Below are 19,558 nucleotides of genomic sequence, written 5' to 3' on the forward strand. Positions count from 1 at the left end.
AACTCGGGTTGTCAGGTTTGTTCAGTGCCTTTACCTGCTGAACCACCTTGCTGGCCTCATCAAGGTTTTCTGTGACTCCTCAGCGGGCTCTCTAGCCTTGAGAGGCTGGCTAGGCACATGCACACACTGATTTCAAGGAAACATTTGCTTCTCTGTGTACTTCCATGTTCCCTACAGAGTGGAGTACAGATGTCCTTGTGCACCTCAGTACTGAGAGGCATATCTGCCTACTTCCCGCAATGCTTTATGGCTTGAATTCAGATGAGGCATGAATAGCTGATGCCTGCTGAGATGCTTACAAATGCCAAGTGGCCTTGGCAGCCAACTGTTCCAATTTCTTTGATTCTGCGTAGAACTCATCAGAAAGTCTTTCCCCTTTACTAGCAGAGTTTAGCCCATTTATATCTTGCTATCTGTCTGTATTGATTTCTACTGCATTAGGCTCCAGTGCTTTCTGTCTCCTGGCTTGTGAACGTGTTTCCTTTTGTGTGTTTTGATATTCCGCATTTGTGCTGTTAAGCACTGGCTGCTTCATGCTGCATCCATACTTTTCTGGGCTGGACTGTACCAAAGACATGTCCTACCAAATGCCTGACTAGTTCAGTACGTTACCCTCCTCACTTGGTAACTGTGCACAGTAACAATGCCACCTGTTTACCTGCTGGACCGAATGCCCAAATAAAGCCTTGTGACTCAGTCCATCTGGTGGCTCAGCATTGATTTAGCACACTTAAGACTTCTTTCCTCATTGTGGGTAGTGGTATCCATTTCTGTGGCCCTGGACAGAGGAAGGTGACAGTGGAACTCCTCCCCTTCCATTCTGATCACAATGGTGGTAGTTCGTCATCTCAGTGTTCTTGGGCAAGGCTCCTCCATAAACTCCACACACCTCAAACCACTGGAAATCCACCAGGGGCTTTTAAATGTCTCTTGCTTACAGACATAAAACACATGCAGGCTGTGGGCTTCCTTGGCCTTTTTGTTCTTATAACCTGACTCCCATAACCAATCATACCCTCTCTCTATTAGACAGAGGGATCCTATCAGCCCTAGTGCTCTGGTAGGTCCCAAAACACAGCTAAATGTGCTTCTACTTCATAGTAATTTTCCAGGGCATCTTCCCACCCTTGCTGACGGATGATGGACAGCCCTTGCTTTAGTCCCTCATCTTTGCTGGATTCCTTCTTCTGTCCTTGTGCTCCTTTCTAAACACCGGCATCCTGCACAGCCTGGCACTCACAGTCTTATGTTCTTTTTTTTTTTTTTTTTTAAAGATTTATTTATTTATTATATGTAAGTACACTGTAGCTGTCTTCAGACACTCCACAAGAGGGCTTCAGATCTTGTTGCAGATGGTTGTGAGCCACCATGTGGTTGCTGGGATTTGAACTCTGGACCTTTGGAAGAGCAGTCGGGTGCTCTTACCCACTGAGCCATCTCACCAGCCCCCCAGTCTTATGTTCTAACTGCCCACATGAGCTGCATCTTCCACATTACAGACGACTCTCAGAGCCAATGCTGTTCAGACTTTGCCATGGCATTCCCTCCCAGTATCCTAACTCCCTCCATGACAGCTTCAACTCCTCATCCAGCCCCACCATTGCTGCTCTGGGCCTGCTCATGCCCCAGGTTCTAATGTAACTCCACTTTCTGACAACTGTGTGCTTGGGGTCAACTTCTTTGGCAATGGATTTCTCTCTCCTGATCCATAGCTTCCCCCTCTGATCCCCTAAGCATGACTCTACTCCTTGCTACAGGAGGCTCCTAGAGAACAAACCTTGCTAGGATGCAATCTCACAGGCACTGGTTCCTCCATTGAGAGGGAAGAGCTGTGCTCACAGTGAGCATGATCTGCTTCTAGCCTGAACGAACAGGGACCCCAGGGCCTATTGTAGTCTTGAGAACCAGGACAGCACATGATTCTTGCTTTACTGAGGTGAGGCCCTGCAGAGGGTTAGGACTGCCTGTCAGGAAGTGCCTCACTAGTAAGCAGGTCACCTGATCCTCCCCTTCCCAGGGTCTTTTCCTGAGCCTGACAAACACTTTTATGCAGTTTAAACTAACACTTGATCCTCCACCAGGGGACATGTGCCTTCTGCTTGTGGCTTGGTTCTGCTCCACTTCTATTTTGCCAAAACAAGTTTGCCATTTTGTTTTGATCCTGTATCATCTGTATAGTCTTCAGGGGAGGAGTGGGAGGTGCTAGCTCACACCACAGCATTCAGACAAACATGGATCCTCTGAGTCTGCAGCCTCAGGTTTATGCTCAACCTCCCGCCTCTCCCAGGAACATTCTCCTCCCCTGTTGAGCCTGCAACAGCCATGCTTCCTAGACACTAGCTGGTGGCTGGCCCACCAGCCCCACTTCAGCACTGCTTCCCACTTTTGCCTCTTCTCCCTTGACCCACAGCATAAGACTATGGTTGGCACCACAAACTCACAGTGGGTTTCTGATCCAGAGACATTTCAAACCTAGCTCTTCAAGCACACGGATGACTCTTCCTGTAGGATTGGTATAGCAAGCAGCCTTTGTTTTTACTATTTGCAGTGTTGGGATGGAACCTAATGCTCTACCACTGAGCCACACCCCCAACACCTCCCTGGGGGATTCTAGGCAGGGGCTCTACCACTGAGCCACACCCCCAGCCCCTCACTGGGGGATTCTAGGCAGGGGCTCTACCACTGAGCCACGCCCCAGACCCTCACTGGGGGATTCTAGGAAGGTGCTCTACCACTGAGCCACGCCCCAGCCCCTCCCTGGGGGATTCGAGGCAGGGGCTCTACCACTGAGCCACGCCCCAGCCCCTCACTGGGGGATTCTAGGAAGGTGCTCTACCACTGAGCCATGCCCCAGCCCCTCACTGGGGGATTCTAGGCGGGGGCTCTACTACCAACACCATCCCTTTCTCAAGACCTCCCCAGTAATGACAACCACTGTAAACCTGTATACACCCATACACTCATTTCCTATCTCTACCACATGTATCCAATATAACCACATCGCCTGGTTTCAGGCTCCAGGACCCGTAGCCTCATGAGGTAAGTCCTGCCCTCTCTTTTGTGAGCATCTGCTCCCTTACAGCCAATAGGAGCTGACTCATGTTTTGGATTGGTAGACATGAGATGAAGGAAATAGAAATTTGGTTGTGCGTGAATGTTGTAGCCTGTACCTATCTATTTTCTACTTCACTGAAGAAAACCTGGGTCTAGAGTCAGTTATAAAAACAAGAAAACATGGGACTAATTGGATTGCGTCTTCAGGGACCCTGCCAAATGCCTCAAACCATGGGCCAGATTCCAAACTCATCCTGCTAAAAGGATTTTACACACAAAGTGCTTTTTGGAGGGCTCATCTGCAGCTGAGCAGTGGGGCCCCAAGCACATGCCTGCCAAGTGAGGGGGGATGAGGTGAAGAGGAGCCCTGTGCAGGCTGGGTGGGGGTTGCTTCACCACCTGCTGCTGCCCCGCCTCCTGTTTTTTTCAAACTGAATGTCCTAGAGAAGCTGATTCTGCCCACTCCACTCTCCAAGACTGGCAGGCATGTGAATATTCTCCCCTTTGGCACTTTCTGGCAGGTCAGCTAGTGCTGACTGTGCCCTGACACTCTCTACACCCAGGTGTGACCTGAAGCCAGGTTGTGGAGAGGACAGCATGTATCTCTCAGCAGGAGGCTATGCTCATATGTACTGGAGGTAAAGATGGGGATGCTGCCTGCTGCCCACTGCCCACCAAGACTTTGTGGTCCTCAGGAGCAAGTATTTACCTGGTTATTTAAACTGTAGGTAAAAGTTGAGGCCCTCCACTTCCAGGCTCCCATTCCAATGCTGTTCACCATAATGTATACCAACTAGATTGCAGGATCACAGAGCAGGGAGGGTGCCCCAGGCCTGGCTGGAGGGATAGCATGGACATTCCTGTCCCTAAGGTGGGGATGGATGAGCCAGGATACACTCTAAATCAGGGCAGGGAATGTGAAAGTCCCAGACTGCCGCTGACCTAGGCAAATGACAGAGATTTTCTGGACCTGTCTTCTTCCATCCTAACAGCCCCATCACAGGCTGCCACAGAAAGAAACTACACCGTGTGTCAGTGACCAACAAATCTATCAGACCAAACTCCTAAATGCTGGTCCTGCTGCTACACTGGGAGGGAGACCCCTTTCACCTCCTCTCCCCGCCCCACACTCCTATGCCGTCTGCTCAAGTAGTAGCCACTAAAAAGGCAGGTGTACGCGGGGCCTAGTGGTACATGGGGTAACCCCAGCCCTAGAGTGGTAGATGAAAGAACAAGCATCAGCTACATCATGAGTTTAAGGCTAACCTGGGCTCATGAGACCATGTCTCAAAAGTACAAAAGGCACTTACAGAAAATGCAGGGCAGAGCCTAGCACCAGCCTTTGCTTTCTAAGCATTAATACACTTCATGTTGCTGTGCCCTGATCACACAGACAAGGACACACACTGCACTCCTCCTTTGTCCCAGGGCCCTAACTTCTTTCTGTCAGGGTCTGCTCTGATTGACACAGGTGGGCAGAGGCTGAAGGAGAGTAAATGCAAATGACTTCCGCTCTGCAGAAGCTGACACGCCCACCGCCAGGCCATTCTCCAGAGGTAACACATGCTGAGGACAGTTCCTGCAATCTCTGACTCAGAGTGGAGAAGGGACACCAGCAGCCTCCCTGCTCTAACAGCTGGGTTGAAGCAAAGACTCTGGCGTCTCTGCTTGGGCCAGGTCAGGCCTGGAAGGTGTGGACACGAAACAGTAGGAAGCCGCAAGAAGTGGGGTGAATGCTGCGTCTGTGGAATTCTTGGAGTCTAAGCTTGAGCCAGCCTGGTATAGGAAGCCTTGGTGCAGATGATGCTTGGGTCCCTGGTGGCTGGGTCAAACCTCCAAAGTGGTCAACAGAATAGATGCAGCTCTATGAAAACTGTGAACACTGGCTGGAGGTGTGGCTCAGGAGAGTGCACGCTCAGAACTGGGTTGGATTCCTCAGCACAGCAAAACCCAACAACTTCAAAGGGCTTTCTTGCAAAACTGGTTTTCCCCCCACCCCACCCCCCATGCTTATGCTAAAATTCCCATGGAATTGCAAGGTGCTCTGAATAGTCAAGATGATCTTGATGGGGTGCAGTGGTTGTTTTTCTCCATGCTGCAACAAAACACCTGACAGAAAGCAGCCGAAGGAAGGGTTTACCCCAGCTCACAGTCTGAGGGTGCAGCCCACCCACCACGGTGGAGAAGGCATGGCAGGCAGGGGTGGGGGTGCTGGGTGGTGGTAGGAACACACAGGAGTGTGAGGAGGTTGCTCACACTGCAGCCACAGGCATAACACAAAGGGGTGGGTGCTGGGCTCAGCTCACTTCCTCCTCTTCATTCAGTCCAAGACCTCAGCCTAGGGAGTGTGCTGTGCACACTTGGATGGTCTTCCTACCTGAGCTAACCCAATCTAGAAACCCGCTCAGATGTACACAGAGGTATGTCTCCTAGGTGAGTCCACATCCTGTGATGATGACAACCAAGATCTAAACAATGCATTATGAGGGTGGGGACACACAGGCAGAATGCTCATATCAACCTAAGAGCAAAGGATAAGAAAGACAAGAACTTAGGTGGTGGCATAAGGAAGGACCCACAGGCGGAACTGGAACTGAGTTCAGCACTGAACACAAACTGGCACAGCCAGCTGGTTTTCAATGAGGTGGCCATGACTACCAGGTAGAAGAGGAGTCTCAGAAGGGGGCAGGATTGAGACAAGTGGATATGCGCACACAGGAACAGGGTTTGAGCCCTAACTCATGCCACAATAAAAACCAACTCAAAGTGGATCAGAATCAAAACATGAGACGGAAGGAAGATACAGGCAAAGGAAGATGAAATAAAAGACATATGGGTGAGAACCCAGGACTGAACCTTCCTAGCTTTGGATCAGGCAACAGTGTCTAAGCTGTGCCAACAGAGTGCAGCAACAAAAGGAGATGCCAAGGGCCTTGTCACAGCACAGCTCTGAATGCTAAGAATACAGGAGTGGGAACAGTCTGCTGGGTGAGCTATAGCTTTGCTGAGGCAGAGCTCTGATAGTAGTTGAGTATGCAGAATACATGAAGAACTCATACAGCAGAAGACACAGCTTAAAGTTGGGTGAGGGGTCTGGGGATGCAGCTCCACTTGTAGTATGCTTGCCAATTAAGAAGAAAAGGCAGAGAAGAAATAACAGCCGCTTCTGTCATCCCTGGTATTTGGGCTTCATCTTTCTGACTAGTCTGGCTAGAGGCAACTCAATGGAGTGGCTCTCACAGCAGCAGATTTTGATCGTGTTTAGAGAGGTGACCTCTCACGTGTGATTGAGATGAATATCCCTCAGAACTGCAGGAGACTGTCTGCTAGAGATAGCAGGAAAAAGGAGGGTGGCTGACACCCCCCCCCCAGCAAGAGGAGCCCCAACACTTCAAGACCAGAGCTCTCTGACAGCTCAAGAAAGCACAAATCTAATCTGAAGCAGAACCAGGGATGCCCTTCCAAGAAAACTGCCCACAGGTACTCACTGGCCCTGTGCAGCCCAGCCCTGAGCTCCTCCTCCTGTGTCTCTTATCTATAGACTCCACCAGCTTTCCTCTTTGCCCTAAAGCATCATTGTGATTCCATTCTAAGGATGCTGTGGCTGCCTTCTCAGCAAGACACAACCTCCCATTGGGAACGGTGCACTGTGGTTTGAGTGGTTCGGCACCTTGCCCTTCCTGCCAGCGGTTCCAATTAATAAAGCTGTTGCTGGGCACCAGTGTGAGCATGCTCATCCATATACCTATGCCTGAGTAGTCTCATCATTCAATGCTTGATACATACCAGTCTCCAACTGGGCCAAGTACACAGATGGTAGGATGGTACCAGGCCCAGGGCTCTGGAGGGCTCTCAGGCTGTCACCATCTCTCCAAAGCCCACTCCAGGCAGATGTCTCATGTCTCTAAGAGGTAACTCTGAGACAGCAATAGGAAGTCTGAATGGAGGCCACTATTCAGCTTAGCTCTAAGCCCACTGGAACCTGGGGAAGTACCTGAGATGCTACTTCTTGGTAAAGGGAGAGAGGTGTCTTAAGCTGAACTCTCCCTGCACTTTCATTTCAGCCTGGAGAGAGACATGGGGTACATGAGGCTACATAACCAGTGCTAGCTACCAGGCAACTTGCTGCTGAATGCAATGGGTCTCCTACATGGGACACATCCAGAGAGGCCAGCTTTTAGTTTCTATGCAAGGCAGCCAGCTCATCCCTCCAAATACAGGGAAGAGCATTCTGGAGACTCTATAGGTAGGCAGCTCAGGGAGTAGGCTGCTGCAGAGCAGGCTGGCTGAACCCACAAGGGACGGGTTGGATGGTCAATCACTGGGAGGCAAGTGGCAGGGCATATACTGAGTCTGTGGAGCTTCACTTTAGAAGCCCCAGAGGTCAGGCTTGAGGGTCCAGCATCTTAGATGCAAAGAAGAGAGGTGGAGTGGAGGTCTAGAAGCAATGTGAATAGCTTCTGCCGACTGGACAGTGGGGAGTGCCAACATACTTTAGTGGGGCTTCTGTTCCTTCTGGTGGGCATGTGCAGGTGAACCCTCATGCAGGTACAGAGGGACTAGGGGAAGACATTCAGATAGAAAGCGGGGTTGTGAACACTGAGTTGACCATGTAAAGCAGAAGGTGTTCTCCAAGTCCATGTGATGAAATATTCCCTCAGGGTGGCAGTATGAGGAAGGACCAACTAGAGCCTCAATGGGGCCAGTTCCCTCGGAGAGCTCTCTCAGGCCACCAGTCTGCAATGCTGGATTGGAAACCAGGAAACAGCTTCCCCAGACACCTAATTGGCCACTGGGCTCTTGGCCTCTGAGATCTACAGCATCTACTGCTTAAGATGCCTGGTGCTGCTTGCTTTTGTATTTGCACCAAGATCAGCCCAAATGTACTGCCAGGGAGCCTTCCTATTCCCTCAGCACAGGGAAACAAGTGTTCAAGGATATGCTTGCACACTGTGGTACATACGCAGTCTGCATGCCACGCCTAGGAACAGAAGAACATACTCAGATTGGGAGATAGGCAGAAGCCCCTCCACCAGTACTGTGGAGGACCCAAGAGGAGTCACCCAATAGCAGGTCATGTACTGTGAGGGGACCAGACATGTGCGAAGAGCACACAAGACTATGGTCCCTAGTACTCACTTCTGTGACATCCACGTGACTCAGAACAACTCCAATGAGCAGCCAAAGCTCTAAGAGACCATGCACACATGCTGGGGACCACACACTGTACACAGTCCTCAGAATCCATGTCTTTCTCCATATGCAACCACAGGACCTGTACTGCTGGGACTTTTCTTTTATTTAAATTTAGGGATGGCTAAGAGGCAGAGGGATGGCTACTCTTGCAGAGGACCAGGGTTTAGTTCCCAGCACCCAGGCTCACAACTACCTGTTAACTCCTGTTCCAGAGGATTCCACATGCTCTTTAAATTGGGGGTGGGTGCATGTGCCTTTAATTCCAGCACTCAGGAGCCTGAGGCAGATGGATCTACAGAGTGAGTAGGACAGCAGGCAGCCAGGGATACATAGAGAGACCTTGTCTCAAAGAAAGCAGACAAAAAGATTTAGTTTTTTTTTAAAAAGATTTATTTATTTATTATATGTAAGTACACTGTAGCTGCCTTCAGACACTCCAGAAGAGGGCGTCAGATCTCATTACGGATGGTTGTGAGTCACCATGTGGTTGCTGGGAATTGAACTCAGGACCTTTGGAAGAGCAGTCAGTGCTCTTAACCACTGAGCCATCTCTGCAGCCCCCGATTTAGTTATTTTTATGTGTATTTTGCTTACATGGATGCATGTGTGCCACATGTCCCCAGTGTCTGTGGAAAATAGAAGACAGTATCGGATCCCTTGGAACTTGTGTTATAGATGACTGTGAGCTGACTTGCAGATGCTGGGAACTGAACCCCAGGTCCTCTGTAAAAGCAACAGGGGCTCTTAACCACTAAGCAACCTCTCCAGCATATGTGTGCGCACACACACACTCACTCACACACGCTGGGCCTGAGCTTATGATGAAGCTGAGGATGACACTGAACTTCTAATCTTCCCCCTTTCACCTCCATAATGCCCAGATTCTGCGCATGTGCCAATGCATGCCATGCAGTGCTGGGGACAGAACCCAAGGCCTTGTGCCTGCTTAGGCGACAGCTCTACTACGTACCAGCCCCTGTTACCAATTCATCACACCGAGCATATGCCTGTGATGTGCTCCTTTCGGTCCGGCTACAGAGAGAGGCACTATTTGCAGTTGCTCTCAGAGATGGAGCGTAGAAGAGTGGTGAGTGCAAGCTCCAGTCTGACCCAACCACAGCCTCTTTGGGGGCAGAACCCCTCTCCTGATCCACAAGCTCCACTGGGAATACGGCACAGAGGGTAAGGAGGAGCCATTAGGGGAAAATGGTAATCAAGAGAAATGACTGCTTAATTACACTGGATTGGGGGGGGGGGGGGGAGCAGCATGCCTGTTAAGACTGAAAATAAATCCACATTTCTAGCTCCCTGAAGTCTATAAAATATTGGAGGCCTTTTATGGTTGTAATCAAAAACCTCATTTCTCTAGCCACTGCTGGCCGGATCTAATTAGGGTGAGGTATGCTAACGACGTAAGCCTGGCCCGGGACGTTGTTCCTTGTGGTATTAATTGCATTTAAAGAGGAAGCACAACCACACTCATGCTCACTAATTAGTGTGAGGTTACTAATTAATAACACAAAGTCAAACTGCCTTTGTCCTGCCATTAGCGATTAGCTCAATATGGCACAGCTCCCCTTCTACTACTCGTGAACAAGCTTGGAGTCAGATTCCAGCGGGCAGAAGGCTAGATGCTGCAGGGATCAGGCAAGTACTCGGGCCATGTCCCTGTTAATGCTGGACACTTGTGTGATTGCTCTACATGCAGGTAACATGAGCCTCCTTCTCAGGGCCAGCTGGTTCAGCTGGCCCTTTCTTTACAGCATACAGCCTCAGGAAGGCAGAGAGAGGACTTGGAAGCAGCCTCACTGCCAGGTCCAGGGTGTACTTGCTCCCTGGTTCTTCTCCATTAGAAAAAGAGCAAGGGCATTTCACAAGCAATTCACTTGGAACCTCAGTAAGGGGGCGGCGGGGAGGGTCACGTGGAGGGTGGACCCTGTGCCCATGCACAGCTGATCAGAGGGGAGGGGGCTACCACAGGCTGAAGGTAAAGCAGGACAACAAAGAGGCTCCGCTGGCCTCAGCAAACCCCTGGGAAACCCTACTGGAAACCTTCCTTCTACAGGCCTCCTCGGGACACTGAATGGCAACATCAGCTGCATCTCAGGTCCTGCAGAGGGTCCGGGACTTACAACACAGGAGGAGGCTGGAGATGCAAGTTTAAGCCTAGAAAAGGAGGCAGTTGTGGTGGGTATGTCTCTAATCTGAGCGCCTGGGAGGCTGAGCTAGGGGAATCATGAGTTTGAGGCCAGCAGCCTGGGCTACAGACTTGACCCTTAGTCAAAATGCCAGAGCCAGGGCTGAGATGAAGGTTCAATCAATGAAACACTCGATTTACAGCAAGGAAGACCTTGATTCCGGCACTCTGAGAGCCAGGTGTGGTGGCGCATGTTCAGAATCCCAGCAGTGGGGAGATGGGAGGTGGAGAGAGTCAGATCCCTGGAGGCTCATGTACAAGGTAGCCTAGCCTAGGTGCCAACACTCCAGGCAATGAGAGAACCTGTCTCAGACAGTAGGGGGAGGGCCTGATCTCACATGCAGGCACACATGTGTACACTCACACAGGCTCACATGCACTCAAATACGTACTTACAGACACAAAGAAACACAAAGTAAGTAGTAATAAAACGGAGGAGAGAAATGTAGTGTCAGCAGCAGATGCAGCTGTGAGGGCAAAGAGGGTGGAAAGGGTTTTCAGAGAGGATAGTTTCTGCCAGCCAATGACTCAGGTGACCACATGGGAGCCACTGTTACACACAGCTTCTTAAAATAACCCCCCCAAACTCAACAGGACTCCTGACATGTGGTAAGGCTAGGCATGTAACTCATTTAATACACTGTTCCACAGAATGTTGGTCCTGATACTCAGGTCGGCTGCTCTGAAGAAACCTCCCCTCACCAAGCCCAGTGTGACCAGGAGGCAGGTGAGGCATCTGGGGCAGCCAAGCTTCAAAGGTCAGTGATAGTCGGACATGAACATGCATCTGCCAGGCCCCATTGCTGCTCCTCCTCAAGGCCTTGCCTGAGGCCGGGGTAGGGCTTACTCTGCTGGCAAAGATGGCCCTGAAGCCTCCAGCACCAGTGGGAAGGATGGAGGCTGGGAGACAAACACCAGCTGTGTCATAGGTACCCAAGCACTGCCACTTCTTATTTTCCTCTTAAGTGGGAAGGAGAAGAAAGAGAAATAAACACTGTGAAGTGACCTGAGATTAGGCAATCAAAGGCAGAGATCAGAAACTGGGCAGAGGAGACAGTTCCAAATGGAACCCTAAACAAACATGAAGGAACGCTGCCCCAAGGGCCTGCATCCTATTCAGCAGCATCAGAGATTGGGTATCTTAGAGCCTGTGGCATCTGCTCTGCTCTCAAGGGTCAAAAGCAAACTAGAGTCCTGCATTGGCCATTACCTTGTTTGGGTTACTACCGCTGTGATGAAACAACATAGCCTCTAGGAGAAAAGGTTTTATTGCACTCATGGTTCCATGAGAGTTCCTCTCAAAAGCAGGGCCTCAAGCAGGGCAGGAACCTGGAGGCAGGAGCTGATGCAGAGGCCATGGAGGGTGCTGCTTACTGGCTTGCTCCCCATGGCTTGCTTTCTTATAGAACTCAGGACCACCAGGCCAGGGATGGCCCCACTCAAAATGGGCTGGGAATGCTAAGGCTCTCTCCTCTCTAATAACTCTAGCTTGTGTCAGGCTGATGGATAGAAAACTACCAAGCACAAGGATGGCTCCCAAGTCCCCTAAAACCAGAGCCTCTGCAAGCAGGCAGAGCTAGCACTGGAGCTAGCAAGATAGAGCAGGGAGAAAAGCACTTGAACTACAAGCCAGAGGACCTGAGTTTGATCCCCAGAACCCAATAAAGCAGGAGGTAGTAGCAAGTGTCTATAATCCTAGCCTTTTTACAGAGAGTGAGGGGTGGAGACAACCTCATAGGATAGCTAGCTGGGCATACAGTGGCAATGAGACACTGTCTCAAACAAGGTGTAAGGAAAGGACTTACGCCCTCTGACTTCTACACGCCACAATCCTCCCTCTTTCTCTCCCACACACATACAATGCACATACAAACAAATATTAAAAACAAAACTGAGGCAGGGGTAGAAGGCTAAGCTCATTGAGACCAAAGCAACACAGGTTGAATCCCACCCTGCCAAGGCCCTGGAATTCTAAGTCAGTCTCTGTGGGGGTCCAGCCACTACTGCTTTCCAGGGACACAAGATGAGAGAACCAGCTTAGGCTTCTGCACTCCGCCACTTGGTGCACCCTATATTCCCACACCAAGCTGTGGAAGCTGTGAGCCCTATGCCTCACTAAGCTTAGGAGCTACCTAGCACTAAGGGCCCGAGAACAGCTTCTGTACCTACCCCTAAAACAAACACAAGGCTCACAGTTCCTCCACAGTGCCATGGGAAGCATGAGCAGAGCCAGGCAGCCATGCTCCTGTGCAAAGTGCACCCTGGGTGACGGCAAGTTGCTTAGCCACAGAGCCCTAGGCCTGGCATGTGCTTAGTACAACTCATTTCTAATTCTACTTGGCCTTGTATACATTATGAAAACAAGGCCCTGGGGTACATCCAATTCAGGTCGACACTGAGGAAGCCATGCATGTCAACGCGCAGAGCATCAGGGTCTCCCCAAGCTGTACAGACTGACACTCAGCTCACAAAACCCCCCACTCCCTGCACGTGGCTTCCCCAATGGCAGCGGCAGACAGGCCACTGCTAAAGGAAGCTGAAACACTTGGAATCACAGGGACAAAGCCCAAGAGGCCATGTGTGGAGAGAAGAGGGCTACCACTCTAGCCAGCCCACAACCAACACTGCCTGGGTAAAACCAGGTCATACCATACCTGACAACGTGGCAAAGTTAAAGAAACTCACAATGCCCACTGACAGACACCATGCTCCACAGTCCACAGACTCTTCCACATTCACTGTGGGACGTTAACATCCCACAATCTACAAAATCATTCCCTCCGTGCTCCCCACATTCTAGGCCACAGGCCTGCCTGGCCTGCCTCCTCTGACCACAGCCCCAGGCACCTTTCCCTCCTCCACGCTGCCTTAACTGTCAGTTACCAGCTGACTGACACCTTGTTGCTTAGCCTCTGCTTGGGCACAGTCTGACTCCCATGCTAATGACAACACACTTGGTAATGGGCAATGGACAACCCCAGCATGCACAACCTTCCATGATTCTATATTCCATGAAGTTCTCTCCCACCTCTAGATCAGAATCTCAGCCCTGACCCAGAACCCTCACATTCGCTGCAAGCCAATCCCACTTGTGAATTCTAATCCGCATTCTCCGAGTCCCAGAGGGAAACCCTACCTGTGTTATCTGACCTGTACCCTAAGTGCTCACACACCTATGTTGTTTAGGCTGACCTGGCCTGACCCAAGCCCTTAGCCATAGGCTCCCAAATGGCTCCCAAGACTCCCACTGGGCTCACACCTTGGTATCACAAAGGGGTGGGCACCAGGACTCAGTTTCCACCTCAGACCCCTCCACTCTAATAATATCGGGGAAACACCATGGCCACACAGGAGCGTATGCCTGAAGGCCAAGTCCTACTGGAGGAAGGCAGGACTTCCCTTTGTCTGGATCCAGGACTCAAGGTGGTCTGCCCTCAGGCTGCCCTTCACCACACAGCACCAAGTGACCCCCACCTCAGTACTCACCGTGTCAGCTCTCTGCTTCTGAACCCCAAGCTCCTCCAGGGCCTGAGACAGCTGAGCCTACAAGACAAGACCAAGAAGGTTAGAGTTGAGAGGAGATGCCTGTCAGCCTTGGGGTACAGGGCCTCCACTCCCCCTGGGTCTGTCAGGCCACCCTAGTAGGCCCTAGGTTAAATAAAATTCTGATCATACTATCCCTGCTGTGTGGTCCAACACTGGGGCAAGTTAGGGCGAGGAGGAAGTCAGCCAGCTGAATCTTGCATCCTAGTTTCCCACTCTGGAATCACCAACTGAGGTGGTCCTGCTGACATAGGACAGGCCCAGAACACTAGGGCTCTCCAGCATTGGACAAACTGTGGAGGAGCAGGGAAAACCTGGCCTGCTATCCTCAGCTGAGAAAGGTTAACAAAAGGGTCAACTGACCAAGAGTACCCAGAGCCCCACACCAGGGCTCAACACCCAGAGAAGGATGGCCTTCCTGAGGCTTCCCAACCTCTGCTTCAGCATCCCCATGAAAAAGCAGGCTACTGGAGGCTGCAGGCACAGACTCAGTTTCAGTACAGAAGATCAAAGGTCAAAGAGCATAGACCTTGGCTCCAGGATGCCACAGACCCTGTTCTCTTGTGCTCACAGCATGGCCCCCTCTAGAATGGCACACACTCCTCACTTACCGAATACACTGTGGTTCTCACAGGCCCTGCTAGACAACTCCCTGGCAGACAGTAAGCAGCATGGCCAAGATGCTTGTAGAAATCCATCCTGACCACCGGTAGGCTGCTGTGAGCCATCTATAAATGCATTCCACTGTGCACTAAGCACCTACACAGCAAGGATGTATCACCCTCACTGAGCAGGAAGGGTACTGCCCAGACCAGAGCAACAGTCGCTCCACTGTCGGCTCTGCAACAGGAAACGGACTCCTTCTTCCTCTCCATCTACTGTGATCTGGGGACTGTGATCCCCTCTTCCTCTGGGGACTACCACAGGCTGAAGTGCCCTGCAGACATCAGAGGTTCTCAGTGCCTACGGATATTCTCCTGGCATACCATGTCCTCCTCTAGAAGAGCTTTTCTTAGGAAAATGGGTCCTGAAGTCAAACACCATGTATAATTCAGTGAGTGGCTGGTCAGCAAGCTTGGCAGGATTTGAACCCAGGTCCAACCTGAGACTCTCAAAACTGGAAGAACTGTAAGGCCCACACATACATTACCAGGGCGCACAATATCTCCCAAACACACCACTCTCATTGCTTTAGAGGAGGGGACGGAGGTCAGAGACTGATATCCCCTCCACCTGACTGGCTTCAAGGACACACATGGATCTGCTACAAAGCAGTGAGGAAAAAGATAAACAGTGTGACAGAGGAGCGGGCGAAGAGGCAAACAGACATCTCCCAAAAAGGAAACGCACACAGGCGGCAAACACACAGAAAGGTAATTAACATGGTTAGCAATTAGCCAAATGCAAATCAGGACCAACAGCGAAACCACTCTGCAAAGACAGGGCTGGCAGAGCCCAGGAAGTGCTGGGGCACTGAAGGGAAAGGATGGGAATTAAGCAAGTCTCAGTGACGGTGACAGTGGCAGTGACTGAAGGAGTTCAGACCTGGCTTCACCTTAGGATTTAATGTCTGCATATCAACCCCAGATATGTGCTCAAAGGACTGAGAAAGGCACTTCTGGGCTGAGAAGATGGCTCAGCAGAGAAAGCACTTTTCCTGTGACCGAGAATCTGAGCTTAAATCCCAAAAGTCCATGTAAAAGCTAGACACGCATGGTAGCACACATCTGTAAATCCCATGCTCCTGTGTTGAGAAAGAAGGCAGAGACAGTAGACTCTCTGAAAGCTCTCTGGACAGCTAGCTGGGTTTACACAGGAATGCAAGCCCCTGCCTCAGAAAAGTAGAAGGCAAAGATTGACACCTTCGGCTGTCCACTGACATCAGCACGCATGCACACATGCACATTTGAGCACATGCAGACACAGGGACACACACACACACAGACACACACTCTTACTTCAGCGCCTTTGGCTGTAGCCTTGGCCATAGAAGGATGGTAAGTGGGCTGGAGAGATGGCTCAGAGCACTGACTGCTCTTCCAGAGGTCCTGAGTTCAATTCCCAGCAACCACATGGTGGCTCACAACCATCTGTAATGGGATCTGATGCCCTCTTCTGGTATGTCTGAATACAGCTATAGTGTACTTATGTGCATAAAATAAATTTTTTTTTAAATTTAAATAAATAAGAAGGGTGGTAAGTGGGCTGGTGAGATGGCTCAGAGGTTAAGAGCGCCGACTGCTCTTCCAAAGGTCCTGAGTTCAAATCCCAGCAACCACATGGTGGCTCACAACCATCCATAACGAAATCTGATGCCCTCTTCTGGTGTGTCTGAAGACAGCTACAGTGTACTTACATATAATAAATAAATAAATAAATAAATAAATAAATAAAGAAAGAAAGAAAGAAAGAAAGAAAGAAGGGTGGTAAGTGACAACCTGCGCTGTATGACCACCACATCTATAGATAAAAGGGGGGCTGGCTTCCACTGCAGCTCCACCAGCCCCCATCCACACCTGCAGCAGGAGAGTCCCCGGAAGACCACTGGGAAACACTCACTCCAGAAGGGTCTCATCTCTTGGATCAGCCAAGCATGGTTAGCAATAGTACTGTTGTAGAAAGATGTTGGGAGAACAAGACATCTCAGTCACCACATCCTCATCTAGAAAGCAGGGCCCCTCTGAGGTCCTGGTGTAAAAGAGATGGTTGGCCATGATCATCATACTGTTCTCAGAAGGGACTATCTGCAGCTTGAGCACAGAGCCTCCAGAAAATGCTGCCTCAGCCACAAAAGTTAGACAGTGGAGGTGATGGACCAGGCCTCACTGGGAGATACAATACAGAGCTGAAGGCGGAGGATGAGGTATAATGCCCAGCAGTGGGAGATGGGCAGTGCAGGGGTCCACATTACTGGAACCTAGACTGAGGAATTATCTCATGGCATGACAGTAAGTGTCCTGCCCTTTGCGGTGACATCAGGGCCCATATGCTCCTGCTTTCTCCCAAGACTTCTAAAGAGGGACCAGCAGCCTTTATGCAGGAAAACAGCAGCATGGCACCTCAGTCCACCAGCTGTCCCTCATCTGCCCACAGCCATCAGCTAACACAGGCAGTCACCTCTCATCCCTCTGTTCACATGGCACCAGCTATCTGCCCTGCCCAAGATACTACTACCACAAAGGACACAGAGCCTGGCTTTGAGGCTACGCACAGGGACGACAGGCTGGCAGCCTGCTCCAGAAATGGTACCAAAAGCAGTCCCCGCTCAGGCTCTGGCAAGGCAGACAACAGCATGAGGACAGCACAGATGTCCTTGGTCTCAGGTGTGGCCAAGGTGGCAGGTGGGCTAGTGCACATTTGCTACTCCAGCCAACCCCTGGAGATGTGTGTGTTCAGACAGAAGCCCTGGACGTGTGCCACCTGTGACATTACATCCAGCACAGAAGCCTCTGCAGGGCTATTTTTATCCTGAAGTGAGAAGTGGCAGCCTGATGATCTAGCACCCCTGCAGGCACACAGACAGCTCGGAGTAAGCAGGAAAACCTGCAGGTAGAGACAGGCTGGGACAGACCATCCCAAGCAGGGGCTTGGTGTACGTTTTGCAATACCATGGCACAGTATGGCCTTGGCTGGGAAAACCCAGAGAGTAGGCCATCGGCCTCACTTGGACCCAAGCAGACAGGGGTCCACCCAAGGTCACATTAACTGAAGAGGCTGGGTCTTAAGTGCTAGGCTTTCCCTTGGGGTGTGAGTATAGACATGGATGCAAGAGCTTCTGGGGGCTATAGAACAAGCCAGCCCCTGAGCAGGCAGCCAGCATGCTTAGCCATTCAAAGCTGCAAACTGAGGTATGGGCTATGGGGGTGGAAAGCATCATAGGCAGGAGTGGGCTCTGCTGGAGTAGAGAAGACAAATGACCCCAGCCTGCTCCATCACACTCTTCAGGGTTAGTGACTCCACAGAGACCACTTAACTAGAAACAGGAGGTTCCCAGCTCTAGCCCATAGCCAGTGGCAGAGGATCCTGGCCTATAAGTGTCCCCACTAATCCCGCAGGGATGCTGACAGAGCTCAGATCTGGGAACTGCGGCTGTGGGTAATCAACCTTCCGGCATGCGGCCAGGATCCCAATGGCTGCCTATCACCTAGGTGACCTCCACAAAGGCTGATCTTAACCTCTGACCTCACCTCTTAGGGTACTTGTCTTCCATCTATGTAATGGGCCCAGTGAGCTGGAACTATAGTGCAGTGCAGAGCAATTACCTGGCATATGCATCCTCCAATCGCTCCCTGCATCCTCCTGCATCTACCTCTCTCAACTCTCTGGAGCTTCTGTCCTGTGTCTCTCCCACAGTGTAGTCTTCTCACTGGAGAGCAGCACGCCAGCGTGTTTGGGAAGAAGTCTTCATGTAGCTGGTCGTGCTGTAATCTGTTTTAATTAAATATGCTGGAAACACAACTCAGGTGACTCGTGGCATCCAAGTGCCACACACTTGTATTTATGGCTCTATCGACAGAGGACTCGTGACATCTGCTTCCAACCTCCGCAGCCGCTTTATTAAATGGAATAAATAAAATCCGGGCAAAATGGCAGCAGCCCCACTGGAGATAGGCTACTGGGAGTCTCCAGCTCTCCATTTCTAGTTTGTTTTGCTGAAAATGATTTTGCTGGAATCAAAGCATGCCCCATGCTGGAACTGATGACGGATGTTAGCCTGGGCCAGGGCTGTGCCGAGAGGAGGACGGCAGTGGCTGCCTGCCTGCCTGCCCAAGGCAGCCCTGAGGCTGGCACACCTGCCTTCCCACACAACGAGCATTCCCTCCTTGGTCAACCATGGGAAAGCTACACCCAGTGCACAGGAATCCATGGAAGTGCCTGTTGACCCCAGAGAAAACAGGAGCTTGGGGTGAGGGTGGGTAAAGAAAGGCAACTGAGAAAAGCCATCAGAAAGAAAAAGAGACCAGAGGGTAAAGCGCCTGCTGCACAGGAATGAAGACCTGAGTTCCCAGCCCCAGTGCCCATGGAGAAGGCCAAGTTTGGCAATGCACATCTTAAATCACAGTGTGGGGAGGTGGGGCGAGAAGAACCCCATGAGCTCACTGGCCAGCCAATCTAGCCAAATCTAAGCTCCGGGTTATGGTGAGAAGAAAGCCCCAATGTCCACTTGACCGCCAAATGTATGAGTACTGGCATGTATACCTATGCATGCACATGACAACACACAGAAAGAGAGGACAGGCAAAGAGAAGGGAAGACTAGGGGCAGAAGTAGAAAGGAAAAAGGTTAAGGGGTGGAGAGACAAAGAAAGCAGAGAGATGGTGCCACACACCCAGGAGAAACCTTGAATCAGCACATGTCCAGCAGTGTTCTTCCTCTTTCCTAGGAACCCTCCTTCTTGGCCTGTTTCCTAAGCGGGGATTTGCAGTCAGACCCTACACTGGCTCACACCTCTTCACCTTCTCAACTCAGATCTGAACAACACAGGCAATGTGGGGGCTCCCTCTCCATTTCTTGCTATGTAACTTCCCTGGAAGAACCACTTGCCTCCCAGGCCTGAGCGATGCTTAC

At 51.0% G+C, this 19,558-nt stretch overlaps 1 protein-coding gene across 6 annotated transcripts in view; it reads right to left on the reverse strand.

The window, feature by feature from the left end:
• Mad1l1 (MAD1 mitotic arrest deficient 1-like 1) overlaps positions 1–19,558 on the reverse strand; it is a 312,920-nt gene that overhangs the window by 110,147 nt on the left and 183,215 nt on the right. For all 6 annotated transcript variants that reach the window (NR_152617.1, NM_001359025.1, NM_010752.3 and 3 more), the window contains one exon: positions 13,934–13,990. Coding sequence is in view for 5 of the 6 variants with exons in the window: in NM_001359025.1 (NP_001345954.1) it covers positions 13,934–13,990 (57 nt within the window). In the remaining variant the exon portion in view is untranslated. The remainder of the gene's footprint in view (positions 1–13,933; positions 13,991–19,558) is intronic.

This window comes from Mus musculus, chromosome 5 (genome assembly GCF_000001635.26).
Source record: "Mus musculus strain C57BL/6J chromosome 5, GRCm38.p6 C57BL/6J".
Classification (NCBI taxonomy): Eukaryota; Metazoa; Chordata; class Mammalia; order Rodentia; family Muridae; genus Mus; species Mus musculus.